Source organism: Sminthopsis crassicaudata, chromosome 1 (assembly GCF_048593235.1).
Source record: "Sminthopsis crassicaudata isolate SCR6 chromosome 1, ASM4859323v1, whole genome shotgun sequence".
NCBI lineage: Eukaryota > Metazoa > Chordata > Mammalia > Dasyuromorphia > Dasyuridae > Sminthopsis > Sminthopsis crassicaudata.
The window spans coordinates 403,677,054-403,696,949 of record NC_133617.1 but is presented as its reverse complement, the minus strand read 5'-3'; the positions used below and the strand labels follow the sequence as shown (position 1 = coordinate 403,696,949).

The following is a 19,896-nucleotide window of genomic DNA, read 5'->3' as shown; positions in this document are numbered from 1 at the left end:
ATCCCTTGATGAAGGATTAAGGAAGATCTCAGGATGAAGGATTAACTGGTGTAAAGTACAAACACCTTCAGGCTAGCTCCCTTGAAACAGTCAGCAGGGAACCCTGGAGCTAACTGGGTTCAGAAATAGCTAGAACCCAAACTACAGAAAATTTCACCTCCTGGTCAGTTAGGGGTCTGAGGCCCAGAAGATTGTTGGAATCTCTGATTAGGAGGGCCCAGCTATGCTGCTGAGATGCAGCCCTGGGTGAAAACAAACCAGAACACTTGGTGATTGTAGAAATAGTGGGGAAAGGGCCATGCTGGCAGTGGCCGCTTATGGGGGGAGGGTGAAGTTCTGGGTTTTGGTCTTCAGACCAGAGGGAAGAACTGAAGGAAGACCTAAAGCCAGAGCACTATCCTTCCTCTCATCCCCAGAATTAGAGGGGATTTAAATTATTAAATTTGTATTTGAAAAGAAAAATGAGCAGGCAAAGGAGAAAGAACCCAACCTTTGAAAGTTACTAAGAGAATTGGATAATCTTCAAAAGAGGATATTGGAGTTAAAAAAATCCTCCCTTATCCAAAGAGTAATGTTTAAGTAGCTACCTTCCCAAAAAGAATTTAAGAAGAACTCAAAAAAAGACTTTTAAAATCAAATGAGAGAGATGGAGGGAAAACTTTTTTTTTTTTTTAAAGAACAACTCAAGTAAACAGAAGACAATGAAAAGAAAGCCAACCAATTAGAAAAGGAGATCCAGAGTCTTAAAGAAGTAAATGACTCTTTGAAAATTAGAATTGGGTAAGGGGAAACCAATGAAGTTACAAGAGAACAAGAAATAATATAACAAAATACAAACAAATAGAAGAGGATGTGAAGCATTTTATAAGAAAAACAACAGATCTAGAGAAACAAAATCAATAATAGAAAAATATAAGAATAATTGGACTTCCTGAAAGTTTATGACCAAAAATAATAGAAATCATAGAAAAAATAAAAGAAAATAAAATTTTCCTGAAGTGACATAAAAAAGAGGGGGCACTAGAAACAGAAAAAAAAAATCATTGTTTCATTGTCCTTAGAGAGCCTACCAGGAAAAACTTAGAAATATCACTGCTAAATTTTGAAAGCCCTAGACCAAAAAAGAAACATTTTATAAGCAAACAACAACAACAAAAACAGAAAACAATTCAAATATATGGAAGCTTCAATAAAAAGAGTTTGCAAAAGATTTATCAGCAAACTGCAATAAAAAGAATACAGGTCCCTGGAATACTGTATATTGACAATCAAAAGAAACTAGGATTGTGGCCAAAAAATATTATCCTCAACAAAATTAAGAATAATATCTAAAGAAAAAGTTGACAGTAAAACATATTTTTCAGGATTTTTGCTTCAAGCAAAACTTGACCTCAGTATAATATTTAATCTGTAAGAAACCAGTATCACAAAAGTTTCAAGGGATTTCAATACTAACAAGTTAAAAAAATGTTTTTATATGAGGGAAAATGTATTGGTAATTAAATAATCCAAAAAGAAAACAATGGGGTGGAGCTGATTATTATTTTGACTCTTAAAAAAGCAAAAATTGTTGAGGAAAGGGAAAAAAATTATTATGCTATATGAATGAGGTGTGTGTGTATGTGTGTGTGTGTAACACTTTCCAAAATCTATAAAGAAATAAGGGGGGGGAAAGGAATGGAATAAGGTGGAATATAGAAGTGTGAGTATATTAATTGGAATGGGATAAGCTGTGTACAGTAATGGGAAGGGGATTGTAAGGGGAAGGGTTAGGGAAGAAGATAAGAGAGGCATGAAGAAACAATGAGGGAAGCAAGGCAAGTTAACAGGGATAGGAAAATAAGAGATATATACAAAACATAATAACAATGATCAGGATCAGAATTTTATTAGAAAAAAAGTAAGGGCATTAATCATCGTTATTAAAGTAAAAATTAAAAAAATATTAAATCAAAAGAGAAAATCTATGTTTATATATGTTTTTTTTATGTGTTGCATGCAGGTATGTGTAAGTATGTATATATAGATATATGTACATATATATCTATATACACACATTTGTACATACACGCATGTATATATATATATATATATATATATATACACACATTTGTACATACACACATGTATATATATATATATATATGTGAAATTATACATAAATATATCCATGCTTAACTGCAACTGGCTTGGGAGAAACTAAGAAGGAGGAAAAAGGGAAAAAAAGAATAAAATAAAAAATACACAGCAGAGAATGAAAGAAAAACCTAAAAAAGAAGCAAAGAAAAAGATAGTTTATGCAATTATACAAGTTTTTTCTATTATTATAAATACTTTTCTTGAAAATTGAAAATTTATTGTTACATATTTTGAATCCTCCCTGATGTTTCTATTGAAACACATGAAAAAAATTTTTTTTTGTAGCTTTATTTTTAAAATTTTGCATTTTAGTTTAAAATAAATAAATGCATTAAAAAGGATAAGCTGAAAATAATATTGTGCAGATAAAGTCAATAAAATGATTAATTAAAAAAGAGAGCTGAGAAAAAGGGGAAAGTCAAATATGACAGCAACATGGCATAGTGAATAAAGTCTGAGGCTTGGAGTAAGAAGATGAATCTTCTTGAGTTCAAATATGGCCTCAGATACTAGCTGTGTGATCCTGCATAAGTCACTTAACTCTGCTTCAGTTTTTTCATCTGAAAAATGAGCTGGAGAAGGAAATGGCAAGCTGCTCTGGTATCTTTGCTAAGAAAGCCCAAGTGGGGCTACAAAGAGTCATATGTAACTGAACTGAACAAATATGATTCCAAGGTGGCAAACCCAAGTGACTTAGATTTTTTTTTAGCAAAAAAATAAGATTTTTGATCAAATAAGTCTTTTATTTCATTGAGGTGATTACTGCTTGCCATGGCCTTCCTTGGTCTTCCATAAGTTAGTCACAGAAGGGATTTCCCCTAAAATTCTAGAAGCCTTTCAACTTTTCATTGTATAATTCACTGGTAATTCATGAATACCAATGGAGTATACAAATGGACCACTGGCTGTTTCTTCCCATCATACAATGAGACCATCCCATTCTCTCTCTCTCTCTCTCTCTCTCTCTCTCTCTCTCTCTCTCTCTCTCTCTCTCTCTCTCTTTCTTTCTCTCTCTCTCTCTCTCTTCTCTCTCTCTCTCTCTCTCTCTTTCTTTCTCTCTCTCTCTCTCTCTTCTCTCTCTCTCTCTCTCTCTCTCTCTCTCTCTCTCTCTCTCTCTCTCTCTCTCTCTCTCTCTCTTGCATAAGAGAATTATATAGTACCTTTAAGTTAGCTTTAGATTCACATTCTTATTAGAGTTTGATAACACCTTTATGAAATAGGTTCTACCAGTATTCCTTTACTAAGATCAAATGACTGGTCCATGGCTATATAGCTAGTGAAGGACAAAGACGGAATTTGAATCTAAACCTTCCCAAAGTAAATGCCATACTCTGCATTGCACGACAGAGCCTCTCTCAGAATTCTCCTTTTACTATTTTACTTAGATTATGTTCTAAATTTCTGACATGCTCAACAATGAAAAAAACTAAATATTTCCATTTACACCTTAAGATTTCATCACCACAAAGTTCAATTTCCCCATGAGATTAACTAAAGACTTTTACTATATTCCAGAGGTAAATAAAATGTTCTTTTAAAATAAACATCCATTATCTCATACTTTCAACACATTCTGTATCCCTAGAACCCATTAGCTTCTTCTGGAAGGGCTGGGGGAAAAAAACCCTCAAAAGAGCTGAGAATACTCATGTACTGGCAAGAAATGTCACTCTCTAAATTCTCTGAGGGTAAAGGTGTTTTGTGGTTGATTTTTTTTGTCCATGGAATTTTATATTAATTAAAATTTATTACTAAATTCCACATAATTGGATATTGGAGATGTGATCTCTTAAGCATTCTTGCATATCTCTTCACTTCTGAACATTCACACTTCAAAACTTTAATTTTTTTTAATTTTTTATTAAAGCTTTTTATTTGGGGGCAGCTAGGTGGCGCAGTGGATAAGCACCAGCCCTGAATTCAGGAGGACCTGAGTTCAAATTTGGTCTCAGACACTTAACACTTCCTAGATGTGTGACCCTGGGCAAGTCACTTAACCCCCAGCCTCGGTAGGGGGGGGGGAAAGCTTTTTATTTACAAAACATATGCATGGGAAAATTTTCAACACTGACCCTTGCAAAACCTCCTTCCCCCACTGCCTCCCCTAGATGGCAGGTAGTCCAATGCATGTTAAATATGTTAGATCCAATATGTGTGTGTGTGTGTGTGTGTGTGTGTGTGTGTGTGTGTGTACACATATTTATACAGTTTTCTTGCTGCTAAAGAAAAATAGGAGCAAGAAGGGAAAAAAAAACCTGAAACCTGAGAAAGAAAACAAAATGCAAGTAAACAACAACAGAAAGAGTAAAAATGCTATGTTGTGGTCCACACTAAGTTTTCACAGTCCTCTTTCTGGGTATAGATGACTCTCTACATCATAAGATCATTGGAACTGGTTTGAATCATCTCATCATTGAAGAGAGCCACAACCATCAGAATCGATCATCATATAGTCTTGTTGTTGCCATGTACAATGATCTCCTGGTTCTTCTCATTTCATTCAGCATCAGTTCCTGTAGGTCTCTCCAGGTCTCTTTGAAATCATCCTGTTGGTTATTTCTTATAGAACAATAATATTCCATAACATTTATATACCTTAATTTATTCAGCCATTCTCTAATTGATGAGCATCCACTCACTTTCCAGTTTCTTCTCACTACAAAGAGAGCTGCCACAAACTTTTTTGCACATGTGGGTCCCTTTCCTTCCTTTAAGATCTCTTTGGGATATAATCCCAGTAGAAACATTGCTGAGTCAAAAGGTATGCACAGTGTGATAACTTTTTGGGCATAGTTCCAAATTGCTCTCCAGAATGGCTGGATGTATTCACAATTCCACCAACAATGTATGAGTGTCCCTGTTTTCCCACATCCCCTCCAACATTCTGCATTATCTTTTCCTGTCATTCTAGCCAATATGACAAATGTGTAGTGGTATCTCAGAGTTGTCTTAATTTGCATTTTTCTGATCAATAGTGATTTGGAGCACCTTTACATATGACTAGAAATTGTTTCAATTTCATCATCTGAGAATTGTCTGTTCATATCCTTTGACCATTTATCAATTGGAGAATGGTTTGATTTTTTTATAAATTTGAGTAAATTCTCTATATATTTTAGAAATGAGGCCTTTATCAGAACCTTTGAATGTAAAAAGATATTTCCCAGTTTATTACTTCCCTTCTAATCTTGTCTGCAATAGTGTACAAAAACTTTTAAACTTATAATCAAAATTATTTATTTTGTGATAATGATCTCTTGTTCTTCTTTGGTCACAAATTCCTTCCTCCTCCACAGATTTGAGAGGTAAACTATCCTATGTTCTTCTAATTTAAAACTTTAAAGTGTTGCTGGGATAAAAAAGGACTCTTAAAGAGACAAGAAATTAAGACTTTTTTACACTTGTAACAGATCTTTTAGAAATTCTCTTTGCACATAATTTAGAATTGGAGGTTGTGGGCCAACTCACATTCAATCATGTGATTTGCATTTCAGATTATTTGATGCCTAAGAATTTAATTTTGGAAATCTCCTAAAATCTCAGATCATCAGAGCTGGAAAAGGACCAAACATCTGATCCAAGCCTCTTACTGGAAAATAGTCTCAAATGGGGCAAACGAGTACATTAAGATCACACAGGTAATTACTGGTAGAGTTAGGAACCAGTTCTTTTGATTCTTAGATTCCTTTTAAGCCGAATCTTTTAATTCATTGAAAGGCACCAGATTTTATTTAATCATTGCATTAAGCCAGGTTCTTACCAATGTGAAATTCAGAGCTTCAGAGAAGAGGCCAGAGTACTGGGTGGGAGGAAGCTTTGTGGACATCAGCAGATTGGCAGGAAGATTCCTGGAGTCCATTGTGGTGGGTCTAGGTTCACTTGGGTATGATGAACTCTCACCAATAAAGATTGAGAGGGTGGGTCAGAGTAATACATTTACTAATTTTAATATGTTTGAGAAATATTTCATATTTTTTAATAATAATCCTGCCAGTAACAATTTTAAACTTCTCAGCATGGATGTTCAGAAACATTGCATTCATTGGTGAGGAAAACTATTCTATGTATGGACCAGAGAAATTTTAATGAGATCACTTGGTTGGTGATGAGTACAATATCACCTGAGAAAAAAATAAAGTTATTAAACTCAATTGCTGGAGAATTAGTATAGTACAATGCTTTTCTGTATTTTTGTGGAAGGCGGCATTTGAACTATTTAGGCAGCTTATAGTGCTGTGCATAGTAGACTCCATACCCATACTGTGATCCTGGATAAGTCAGTTAATGTCTGCCTCAGTTTCTTTATATGTAAAATTAGAGTTATCAATAGTACCTAATTTGCAGAGTTGTTATGAGGAACAAAGGAGTTAAAAGTTGTAAAGCACTTAGTTTAGTGCCAGAGTCACATAATTGGTAAATGTCAAAAGCTGTATTGTATACCTTTCTTATTACATGTTCAAGGCTCTATTCACTATGAAGATAGATCAGTCATTCAGTTTCAACTCTTCATGAATCGATTTGGAGTTTTCTTGGCAATAATACTACAGTGATTGATTATTGAATTATAGTAAAAGTTCTCTGAATAGGTTTTTGACTAATAAATATGAGTCTTGATGTTCTGGGTAAGTTCCAGGGTAGATGTCTCTTGTTTACATTAATTGAATCTTTGAGAATATTGTCTTTATAAACCTGAGAGGAATTATTTTTATTTCCTCTAACTCATTCTCTGACATGGCTCTGTATATTTGCAGTTGTATAGAAGTAGAGGAGAGTGAATTTCCTCCTTTCCATAAGTTGATCATACATCACTGATGGTCTTTTGTACTTTCTGTATGTTCCAGACATCTCAAAAACAATATTTATTAAAGTGATGTCATTATATCTCAATTCTTTCCCCCAACTGTCCTCTGTGTAATACCTTCTCTCTATTTATATGACCATTACTTTAGTTTTGAGCTTTGATTATCTCTCATATGACTAATGTGGTAATTTTTTAATCTGCCTCAAACATTTTCCCATTCCATCTATTTTAGATGAGAAAGTGAATTTTCTAAAGGATTGATCTGATCATGTCATTTCCTTTCCCCACTTCTGTTCAATAAACTTCCATGGCTCCTTATTGCCTCTAGAATTAAACCTCTGTGTTTGTCATTTAAAATTCTTTACAACCTTGCTACTTTCAACTTTCCAGTTTTCTTACACTTTTCCCCCTTTCACTGTATTATATGAGCCAAGTACTCTATTCTATCTGCTGTGCCTGGAACTTGATACTTCATCTTCTGTATCTGTACCTCTGTACTCCCATGCATGCAACTCTGAAGTACCACTATACATCTCTCAGTTTGGCTAAGATGATAGGAGGGGATGGGATATGGGAGGGAATGTGGGAAAACTGGGACACTAATACATTGTTGGTGGAGTTGTGAAGTGATTCAACCATTCTGGAGAACAATTTAGAACTATGCCCAAAGTGCTATCAAACTGTGCACAACCTTTGATCCCGCAGTGTTTCTACTGGGCTTTTATCCTAAAGAAATACTAAAGAAGGGAAAGGGACCTGTATGTGCCAAAATGTTTGTGGCAGCCCTTTTTGTAGTGTCAAGAAACTGGAAACTACATGGATGCTCATCACTTGGAGAATGGCTGAATAAGTTATGGTTTATGAATGCTATGGAATACTATTGTTATATAAGAAATGACCAATAGGATGACTATAGAGAAACCTGGAAAGACTTACCTGAACTGATGCTAAGTGAAATCAGCAGAACCAAGAGATCATTGTACATGGCAACAAGATTATACGATGATCAATTCTGATGGATGTAACTCTTTTCAACTGAGATGATTCAGATCAGTTCCAATGATCTTGTGATGAAGAGAGCCATCTGCACCCAGAGATAGGACTGTGAGAAGTGAGTGTAGATCACAATATAGCACTTTCATTCTTTTTGTTGTTTTCTTGCATTTTACTTTCTTTCTCATTTTTTCCCTTTTTGATTTGATTTTTCTTGAACAGTAAGATAATTGTATAAATATATATGCATATATTAGATTTAACATATATTTTTTACTATGTTTAACATATATTGGATTACTTGCTATCTAGGGGAAAGGGTTAGGGGAAGAGGAGAAATTTGGAACACAAGGTTTTGCAAGGCTTAATGTTGAAAAATATTCCATCCATATCTTTTGAAAATTAAAAAGTGTTCATTAAAAAAACAAAAACAAAACCAAACAAACTGAAAGAATATCTGAGCCAAGAACAGTGGAAAACTTGTGTTTGCTTTGAAACTTCCAAGAAAACCTCTTTTTGATTGAACATTTAATACATAGCCAGGAAAGGCACTATATACTCATTTTCTGAGGCACATTAGCTAAAGTTTAGGCAAGAAGCATTTTGCATTTTTTTTTCACATCAGCAAGTGTGATTTTAATTAGGTTGGGCTTGTAAAGAGTTCAGATCACTCCTCCCTAATCTCTGAATTTAATTGAAAGAGATTGATAATTATGAGGTAGTAAAAATGATTTAAAATTCTAGGCAGTTTCAGCTGGCTTCAACTCACTGCAATAAATGGATAAAGTTTTCCGATCATGACTTCCTCCTTGGAATTTCTTCATGGCTTTTGTATTGCTGCTGCTAGTGTCCCTTGCATAAAGATATCAGACTCAGAGCACACATTTGTTTTAAGTTTATAGCACTCACTTATTACATCAGTACTATATAAATCTTATTTCCTCTTTACAAAAACTCAATCCAATTATATATATACACATACGTATGTATACACACACACACACACACACATATATATATATATATATATATATATATATATATATATATTTCTAAAAAAAAGACAGAAGACTACATAACATGCCTTAAGGCATAGTGGGTTAATGTGAGAGCCCTTACAAAGAACCATGCCACAGAGGGTTCATTGAGAAGAGGGCTTTTGAGTGAGCAAATTTCTCACAGCAGCTTTCACATCCTTGTTACGAAGGCTATAGATGATGGGATTCAGCATGGGGGTGACCACACCATAAAACATGGATATGAGTTTGTCAGTTGCTTGCAACTTGTCAGCTCCAAGAGGGTCCTGAGACTTGGGTTTTGCATACATGAAGAAGATGGTCCCATAAAATATGATCACCACTGTCAGGTGGGCTGAGCATGTGGAAAATGCTTTGCGCCTTCCCTTGGCTGAGTTCATCCTCAGAATGGTATAGAGGATAAAGATATAGGAGAAAAAAATCACCAGCAATGGTAGAACCAGAAAGACCATGTTGGAGACCACCATTGTAATCACATTGAGGGCTATGTCAGCACAGGCTAATTTTAAGACTGCTAGGATCTCACAAGTAAAATGATTAATGACATTATTTCCACAGAAAGGTAACTGCATGGCAAGAGCTGTTTGAACTACTGAGTTGATACCTCCTGAAAGCCAAGACACTAAAGCCATCAGCACATATACAATCTTGTTCATGATAATGGGGTATCTTAGAGGGTTGCAGATGGCTACATAACGGTCAAATGCCATCATTCCCAATAGTAAACATTCAGTTGATCCCATGGCAAAGCCAAGGAACATCTGTATTGCACATCCTGTGAAGGAAATTGTTTTTTTCTTGGATAAGAAGCTTACCAGGGTTGAAGGTATAGAAGTAGTTGTGTAACAGATATCTAGAAAGGAGAGGTTACTGAGGAAGAAGTACATTGGGGTATGAAGGTGAGAATCAAATATACTTGCTATAATAAGGACACTATTGCCAAACAGGATTACTAAGTACATCATTAGAATTAGAATGAAGAAAATGATTTCTAGTGTTGGGTAGCCGGAAAGTCCCAGAAGAAGAAATTCTGTCACAAAAGTTTTATTTATTCTTTCCATTTCTTCCTGTTGCAAGAGTTCATAGGAAGAAATAATGCAAAATCCTTTTATTTTAGACTCCCATATTGTAAAGATCTCCAGCAATGTTTCACTAGGTTGTCTCTATGAAGGTTGGTTTGAAATTATTTTCATTTCTCATCATAATGAAGAGTTTCTGGATCTTAAATAACTAAAAGACTCTATTTACTTTTCATCAATCTACATTATCCCAGGAAGCCTAGAAATCCCTTCCTTTGTTTTTGATTTCAGTCTTCAGGAATTTAGGATCTTCATGTCTTTCAATTTAACTTGCTGTTAGCAGAGTCATTTATTCCTTTCCTCACATACTTGATGCTTCATTTTATAATATCTGGAATACTTCAGTATCATGACATTGACATTTTAAATATAAAAAACGGAACAGTTAGTTTCTCTGGAGTAACAGGTTGCCATGTATCAGAAATTGTGAAGAGGAAATCTCAGAAGAGAAGCTACTGTGATAAACAAAATAAAATAAAGGAGTATTTTCAGTTCCTTTTGGAAAGGAATTGTTTTATGACCTGTTGAACAGTTGAATTAAAAGTTAAGATAAAATAATGATAGCTAAATTAGCATTTATATAGCATTTACTATGTGCTCTGCCTTGTGCTCAGCTGCTTTATAATTATTTTCTCTTCTGATCCTCACAACAATCTTGTTTTTGTTATATTGTTTAGTTGTTTCATTGATGTCTAGCTCTTAATGACCCCAAATGGGGTTTTCTTGCCAGAGATACTGGTTTGCCATTTCCTTCTCCACCTCATTTTACAGATAAAGAAACTGAAGCTAATAGTGGTAAGTGACTTGGCTAGGGTTGTACAGCTAATAAGAATTTAAGTTCAGATTTGAACTCATGAAGATGAGTTTTCTTTATTCCAAGCCCAGTGCTCTATCCAGTGCACCACCTAGTTGTCCCCTTTCTGCTGCAAGGAGGATGTTATTCTCATTTTACAGATTAGAAAGTTAAGGAAAACAGCAGTTATGTGTCTTGCCTGAAGTCACACAGCTAAATTCATGAGGCTGAATTTGAACTAAAGCCTTTCTGACTCCAGGCCCTAGCATTCAGATCATTGTGTCACCTAGTCACCTTTGTTAATATCTTACATAGTTAAGTATAATGCTTTACAATCTGCATAATGCTTTTCCATACATTATCTTATTTAATCCTTCCAATAAATCTGTGAAAGAACCAAGTCAGAGATTATTAAATCCCCATTTTGCAGAACATGAAACTCTGAGTTTTTAATGGCTTGTAAAAAAGTTCATTAGTTTATCAGTGGCAGAAGAAGCAGGACCACAGCTTTCCTTTTCTATTTTCCTAAGTTTCTACTATCTTTAGATAGTAGGAATGGGAGTTGGAAAAAGACTTTGAAAATTGTCTAATTCAGTATCTTCCTTTTTGACATGATAGAAATAAGACTCAGAAGTGAAATCACATTTTAGTAAGTATTACAGACCATATGCCTGGCTGTCTTATTTATTCCTGGTTTGCAACATTCTCTAATTCTTAATATCAGCTCTGATCAGTGATTAGGGAGGAATGTTTTGTGCTATGATAAGCAACTGTCAACATGAAAAGTGCTCTATTAATTCTACCTTTTCTACAAAATAATGTGCAGTAGATTATGTTTTATTGGAAGCTTTTTCAAAGGGAATTTTTCAAAAGGAAAACATTTCCACTTCCCTCTGGTAAACTACTCTTTCAATTACTTTATCCTAATTTCCTTTCCTTAATTACCTGTCTAGATTTTTCTAAAAGATAATCCCATTGCTTTTTTGAAGTACTTATCTTCTGGAATAACATACATATAGTAAATATGATTTAATTACTTCATTCAACAACAACAAAACATCTGTTATGCACTATGCATTGTACTAGGAGCAAAGGGAAACTATGCGGTTTAAATAAAACAAGTCCTTGCTTTCATGGAATTTATAATCCCAGAGAGATTGTACAAATATACATAACAGAGAATATGATACTATTATGCAACTGGTGCTTTGAAAAATTACCAAACACATGTGAGATTAAAAGTATTTCTATTTGCTTCAGGAAGGTCTGTAAGCTGCATATTGCATTAGAAATATAATGTCTAATTTAATGGTTAATATTTTCATTCCATGAGCTATTCCTTTTTTCTTCTTTTCTCCCTCTAATGTGTATTGGTCAGTGTAATTAAATTATGGAGTATGTAGAAGGTGGTAAGATAAAAGTTATGTAATTTGCCCAGAACACAGTACTGGTATTTGAACACAGACCTTTCAGACTCCAAGTCTAACATTCTGACCAATATACCATGCTCCCTCTACATAATATGTATGCAATAGGTTATTACTTAAAGGTTATTATTTGAATTAATGGATTGTTATACTATTCTTCATTCTACTGAGAATACAAAATAAAATAATCCAACTGATTGGATATTATTTTCTACATGTTTTTCTATCCATAATCTCTTACCTTGAATCCTATAGCTACTTGTTCATTAAAATATACACCTCTGATATGTCTCTTTAGAACTTTCTCCCTCAAATTAGACTCTTTAGGAGTTTTTCTCACTAATGACTTTTCAAAACTTGCATCCTCCTTGATATTTCTGAGGCATTTTACATTGTCAGTCATGCTGTCCTCCTCCTGTCAGGGTTTTTATGACACTGTTCTCCCTAAATATGAAGGTAAGGTAATTTTTTTGCTGTGTCTTGAGGGAAAAGACAATTTCCCTAACATCAACCCATATGTGTACTACTGGTTTCATGACTGTAAAGTCATTTTTCAGTCATGTCCACCTCTTTGTGACTCCATTTGGGGTTTTCTTGGCAAAGATAGTCAAATGATTTGCCATTTCCTCCTCCAACTCATTTTACAGATAAGGAAACTGAGGCAAATAGGGTTAAGTGACTTGCCCAGGGTCACATAGCCAATAAGTGTCTGAAGCCAGATTTGAATTTAGGAACATGAGTATTCCTGACTTCAGGGCTGGAACTCTATCCATTGCAACACCATTTTCCTTTTTCCTTCAAACAAATATTTGACTAAATATCATGGAATCTCAGAACCTCAGATCTAGAAAGAATTGATTTGAACTCAGGAAGATGTGTCTTCCTGACTGCAGGCCAGCACTCTCTGCACTGGACGACCTAGCTGCCCCTATTCCTGGTTACAAAGGGACAAAAAGAAAGAGTTTGAAATGCACATCCACTGAAAATCACAAAATCTTATGACTTATGAGAGTGGGTAATCAAATATACCGTGTTTCCCCGATAATAAGACCTATCCTGAAAATAAGACACCCACATACTCTTTAATATTCCGCTAAAATAAGCCCTCTCCCGAAAATAAGCCCTATCGAACTTACTATGAAAACGGTCATCATGGTGATCCCCTGCGCTATATGCTGCGTAGCGGTACCTTCAGTAAGCAGCGCCGCCCTCCCCTCCCGGGTGAAACGCACGTCGCGCTCCCGAGCTGCATCCAATCAGAGCTGCAGCAGTGAGCGCGTCATCCTCTTCTTCCCTGGTGATTTGCTTGCTGGCGTTACTGAGAGCAGCGCCGCGGAGTAGAGCTGAGACAGGACCATCTAAAAACTCGGTAAGTTCAGTAAGCGATGGAGAATAAAATAAGCACTCAGGGGGCATGATGGAGGCTAAAAGGGGCATGATGAAGGCTAAAATGGGCATGATGGAGGATAAAAGGGGCATGATGGAGGATAAAATAAGCCCTCCCCTGAAAATAAGCCCTCTGGTGTTTTTTAGTCCCAAAAAAATAATAAGACAGTGTCTTATTATCGGGGAAACACGGTAGTATCATAGGCGATCAGGTATTGGCAAGGGAAAGAAGAGAAAGCTTAAAGTTCATGTGATCCAATGCTCTCAAGTTAAAAGTTAAGTCATCATGACCTAGAGAGGTGTAATGAACAATTAATGGTTATACCTCTAGTGCCAAGGCCAAGGCCAGAATCCAGGTTTTCAGGGTCACAAGCCAGGGTTCTCTCCACAACATTACATTACTTCTCTCATTGACATCATCTTATTGTAAGTACAGTACATCTTTATTTTCTTATCCAAAGTATGACTCTTGTGCTTTTAATCATCACAAGAAATTGAGTCATCTAACATATTTTCCTTCCTTTTAAATAACTTTTCAATGTATTTTGATGGACATTGCAATCTGTTTATTAGTCAGTTCTCTTGCTCTTCCAAGTCCATTTTTGAGCAGAAGAATTTTACTATTCTTATGCTGAGACATTTTTCATTTTCATTTAATCTGATTCAGGGTTGTTATCAAATCTAGATTTATTTTAGTTTCTGAATTGGATTAATTTCAACATGAGTAAAACCAGGAATATTCTGAAAGTACTTTGGATTTAATAAATGTAATAATTTTATTTTTCAGTTTTTTAGCTTCAGTTCTTTAAGTTTTCTTACCTAATAGTTGGATTTTTGTTTAATGACTCCTGATTTAAGTCTAATTCAACAGAGATTTACTTAACACTATCTATACACTGAAATCTATCTGTGCTAGAAGCTGGAAGAACTGCAATATGAGTTTCATTTCAGGTAACTAGGTCTCTTAATTCTATTGTTAATTATTCATACCATACCCTCTGTCTTGTAAGATTTTATGAAATAAAAAAAAGAATTCCCTTTATTAGATTGGAAATTCTTTAAGTTCATAATCTATTTCTTTTCTGATTTTGCATTCTCCTTCATTATTTAAAATATTTTTATTGTTGTTCAGTCACTTTTCAGTCTTGTCTGACTGTGATTTTCTGAGGAAAGATACTGTAATGATTTGTAATTTCCTTCTCCAACTCATTTTATAGATGAGGAAACTGAGGCAAACAGAGTTAAGGGACTTGCTGTGGGCACACAGGTAATATTTGAAACTGAATTTGAACTCAAGAAGAAGGGCCTTTCTAACTCCAGGTCCAGTACTTTATCTGCGGTGCTACCTTGCTGCTACAAATCTTTTACATAGTAGATGTTAAATAAATACCTGTTTTCTTTGTATAGCTTAGTACTTCAGTTTTTATAAGATTTAAATCTATTTCCTCAGCTATATGAAAACAGTGGTAGAAGATGGAACTTGGAGACAGGAAGATGAGTTCAAATTCTGTCTTAGATATTTACTTATGTACTTACTGAACCTAGAAAGTCACTTAATCTCACTCAACTTCAGATTCATTATCTATAAAATCAAGATAATTATAGTCTTATGAGGATCAAATGAGTAAATTTATGTATAGTACTTTATAATCGCTTAAACACTATAAAATGCTAATTATAATTTATAATAGTGATTATTAGATATAATATTAGTCTATATTATGTTATATATTTATATTTATATCATTACTATGGCATGTATCATAATACATTATTATTAGTATTACTTCCTGAGTTTTGTATGAGATTACATATTATGTGGAATAACAATGAATTCTTGGTATAAGCCTTTTTATAAATCACTCAGAATAGAAAGAATAGCTACAATTAAGGAAACATTATACAAATAATTATTTTACTAGGCCAAGTATTGATATGTAAAAATAGTTATAGATCAGAATATTTTTAGTCTGACTTCATAATCTATATAACAAAATTCTGCTATAGCTATCATCAGAAACTAGAAAGTTTCAGTGTAATATCTGGCCAAGGTTTACCTGGAGGTTTGAGGAATTATTTCTACTTCTTCAAAGAAATACCTTATTGTTTCCAGAACATCATCAAAATTTTTCTGAAATTAAGACAGTTTGCATTCATTTCATAAACTGCCAGACTCTCATAGATGTATTACAGTGAATATTTATTAAGCAGCCATTATCCAATGCAATCGTGGCTAATCCCCAAAGCAATTTAAAGTTGAAAAGTTAAAAGTGCCAAAGTTAGAAACTTTCTGCTCCTTCAGGGACAATGATCCACAAAGCAATTAGAAGGAAGATGTTACTGCATCTTAATTGAAGAGTGAATCAGAGGAACAGGAAAATGGTTCTTGTTAACACAACTGTAGGGAGGAGGAATTTTGAAGAATAAGTGACCAATTTAAGACTGTGGGTCAAGCAAATTGGACAATTAAGACAGAGTTTTGAAATTTTGTCTATCTATCTATCCATGTATCTTCTTTTATCTATATATACTCATCTCTCTCTCTTTATAAATATATATCTCTATATCTATATCTATATCTATATCTATATCTATATCTATGTCTATATCTATATATCCCAGAGGATACATAGGTACATATGCATATTGTTATTCAACCTCAGTTTTTGAAGAAGACCAATGACATCCGGAAGGTGATGACTTGATTTGCAAGTGAACTGGATTTAAGTGACTTTGGGCTGTGCAAAGTCATCAGTTTCACTTTCTCCTCCATTCGCTGGAATTCAGTGGCAAAACTTAGGTTAGGATGACTGGCAATGGCCCAGGATTCAGTGAAAGAACTTGACTTTTTTAACCTAAGATCTTTCCCAGGTCTGTCTGTCAGAAGCAATGCCCATTCAGCCTTAAAGGCTAGGTTAGAAATGAGACAAAAGATATGTGTAGTTTGCTTTCCCAAAAGAATCAGTCTGACTGGGGAAAACTTTCAAGTTTCTGTCCAGGACCAAAAACAATTGAAATCAAATGACTTGTTCCTGGTTATATAACTAGTAAATGACAAAGATGGCATTTGAATCGAGATTTTCCTAAATTTAGAAAATCCCATATTGTTATGTGGTGGAAAAAAGAAATGAGTAGAGTGACTGAAAATAAAATAGTTTTTCAATAATCAATATTTTCATTGAAAAAATTTTTTATTGTGTATTAAATAAAGGAGTTGGATTAGATAATTTCTAGTTCTAATTTTGTATGAGCTTCTGTTAAACATGTTTGATTGACATTCCTCATCCCCTCCCAATTCTGTAGTCAAATTTATAAAGAAAAAAAATACAAATAGGTTACATGATTCAGTCTTCAAAAGTTAAAATCCAGAAATGCTTTCTTTGTCCTTAGAGAAGTTTCTACCCCAAAATTTTTGTGGGTCTGAATCTTGGAGAGGAAAGAGATGTCAATTTTGGGACTCCATGTTAACTTTCTGTTGGATAATTGGGGGTGGGATGGGGGGGGGGCAAGATTCCCTGCCTGTGGAGTGAGGTTGCAGTTTAGGATTGAGATCACTTAATGAAGCCATTCACAGACTGAGAACTGACTGGAAGAAGCAAAGATGGTTTAGATTGGACATGTTTGCTTAATTAACACAAAACTAGCAACTGCTGTCTGAGATCAAAGACAGCTTAGTCATATAGTAGTTAGACCATTGTGCCTGGAGTTGGAAAACCTGAGTTCAAATCTGGTCTTGGAAATTTGTTAGCTGGCTGACCCTGGGTAAGTAACTTAAGTTCTTCCTGTTTCAGTTTATACATGTATAAAATGGGGGCATCTAGGTGGTGCAGTAGGATACAGACCCTGGAGTTGGGAGGACCTGTGTTTAAATCAGGTCTCAGACACTTACTAGCTGTATGACCTTGGGTAAGTTCCTTAACCCCATTTGTCTCAGTTTCCTCATCTGTAAAATAAGCTGGAGAAGGAAATTGTAAACCATTCCAGTATTTTTGCCAAGAAAAATCTAAATGGTTCATGAAGAGTTGGATGTAAGTAATCAATTGAACAACTGCAGTAAAATGGGGACAATATAATAACACCTCCAGGGTTGCTGTGAGGAGAAAATGAGATGTTTGGAAAGTGTTTTGTAAAACTTACAATGTTATAAAAATGCTACTACTATTATTCCTTCTATAGTTTCTTCTTCCCTTGTTTACTCAGAGGTCTTGTTATATAAAGCTCCCACTAAGTTTTATACATTTACTACTTTTCCTTTCTATCTCTTAGTTCACCTCTAAGGAAGGGAATGGAGGAAAATAGGAAACTATCTAGTAATATTACTATATTACCATTTATGTAGCATTTTAAGGTTTATAGGACTTTATACATTTTATTTCATTTGATCCTCTCAAGAATCCTATCAGTTAGGTGCCATTATTGTTACCACTCTCATCTTACAAATAAGGAAACAGAGGTTTAAAGAGTTAAAATAACTTGGTCAATCTCATGCAGCTAGAAAATGTCTGAAGCAGAATTTGAACTCAGGTTTTCTTTCTTTCTTTCTTTCTTTCTTTCTTTCTTTCTTTCTTTCTTTCTTTCTTTCTTTCTTTCTTTCTTTCTTTCTTTCTTTCTTTCTTTCTTTCTTTCTTTCTTTCTTTCTTTCTTTCTTTCTTTCTTTCTTTCTTTCTTTCTTTCTTTCTTTCTTTCTTTCTTTCTTTTTTTTGTCTTAAGCCCAATGCAGCGATATTACAACTGGATGTTTTAACTTTTTGATTATTTCTCTGAATTTTCTGTGTTATCTAATTCTATTCATAAGTCTCAAGGCATTAAAAGTGAATTTTCAAATTCTGTGAGAAGAAATGAACAACTATTACAAGGAAGAATCATCTCAAAAGACAGATTCTTCCCCACAAAGGAAATGGAGTTAAAATAAATTGAGCAACAACCTCCTACCCTACATTGACAAAGGAACAGTTCCAACAAATTCCATGATGGTTTAGAAATGAAATCAAAGAATTAAATGAAAATTATAGTAAGAAAAATCAGTAGGCAGAGGATTACAGGATTTTAAATCAAAGTGTGACAATAAAAATAATGCAAAAATCAAAATTGTAAAACCTATGATGTCATCAATGTGAATATTTATTCTTCAAATACCTATTGTAATTGTTCCATGCATTAGTTAATAATCTTCATGATCTGCTGGAAAAATTAAGAAAGGAAGGAAGGCAGGAGGGAGGGAAAGAGAGAAGGAAAGAAGGAAGAAAGGGAGGTAGAAAGCCATCACTGGATGAGCTCTTTTTTATCAATGAGTCTGGTCCTCAGAAAACAACTACAGAATCTAGCTGTTGAATCTCTGCTGAAAGGCTTCCCAATTTGATAAAACTTTGTAGATTGTGTGTTCAGTTGTCAAAGACCTGAATAAATCAGAACCACATACTGGTTATGAGCTATTATATCAAATTTAGAGAGCAGTCTAGATGTAGTACCATATGCTGTATATGTGTCATAAATTTAAGATTTAAGAACAACATTGTTGTAAACAGCAACCTGTCTAAAAATTAGTAGATGATTCTGAGAGAACTGATTGAATTTTAGGGATATTAAGTAACTTGCCCATGGTCACAGAACTAGTAAATGACAGAGGCAATATTTTAATCTATGCTTTCCAGACTCCAATCCAATATATACATAACATATTTTATATGCAATGCAACACATGTATATTATATATACATATGTAAACTTATATTATATATATGTGTGTGTGTATACACACACACACACACACACACACACACACACACATATATATATATGTATATATACGTCAGAACCTCAAACACAAAAAGAGGAGTAGAACAAACATTTATTAGGCACCTTATAAGAATTGTTCTGTGTACATTACAAATATTATATCATTTGATTATATCACAGTTTTATTCAGCACAAAAGGAAGATTCAGTGGATACTGAGTATAGATAACTAAGTCTCATATTCTCTTGTGAAAAATTCTATAAATGCAAATGTGTTTCAAAGGTCATATAGTTGATATTATTTTGCTTAGCTGCTGTGGCCCAAAAAACTTTTTAACCACCCCAAAATATGATGAAATGATAAAAAACAAGCTATAACATGATAAATTTAAACAGGTTTATATGCAAAAACATCTAAGGAATATCATCTAATATATGAGTGGTAAAGAAAGCAGGAGGGATCTATAGTAAGAATGAAATATTTGGTAGACAATCCAAGTTATAAA

At 34.2% G+C, this 19,896-nt stretch overlaps 1 protein-coding gene across 1 annotated transcript; it reads right to left on the bottom strand.

The window, feature by feature from the left end:
* Positions 1–9,074: 9,074 nt before the first annotated feature.
* LOC141554780 (olfactory receptor 13C3-like) lies at positions 9,075–10,055 on the bottom strand. Its single transcript, XM_074287080.1, has one exon. The coding sequence runs from the start codon at positions 10,029–10,031 to the stop codon at positions 9,075–9,077; it is 957 nt and encodes a 318-aa protein (XP_074143181.1). The 5' UTR covers positions 10,032–10,055.
* Positions 10,056–19,896: the final 9,841 nt, after the last annotated feature.

Coding starts and splice junctions, on each gene's coding strand:
- LOC141554780 (XM_074287080.1), bottom strand. CDS start 10,031: ATGGAAAGAATAAATAAAACTTTTGTGACAGAATTTCTTCTTCTGGGA.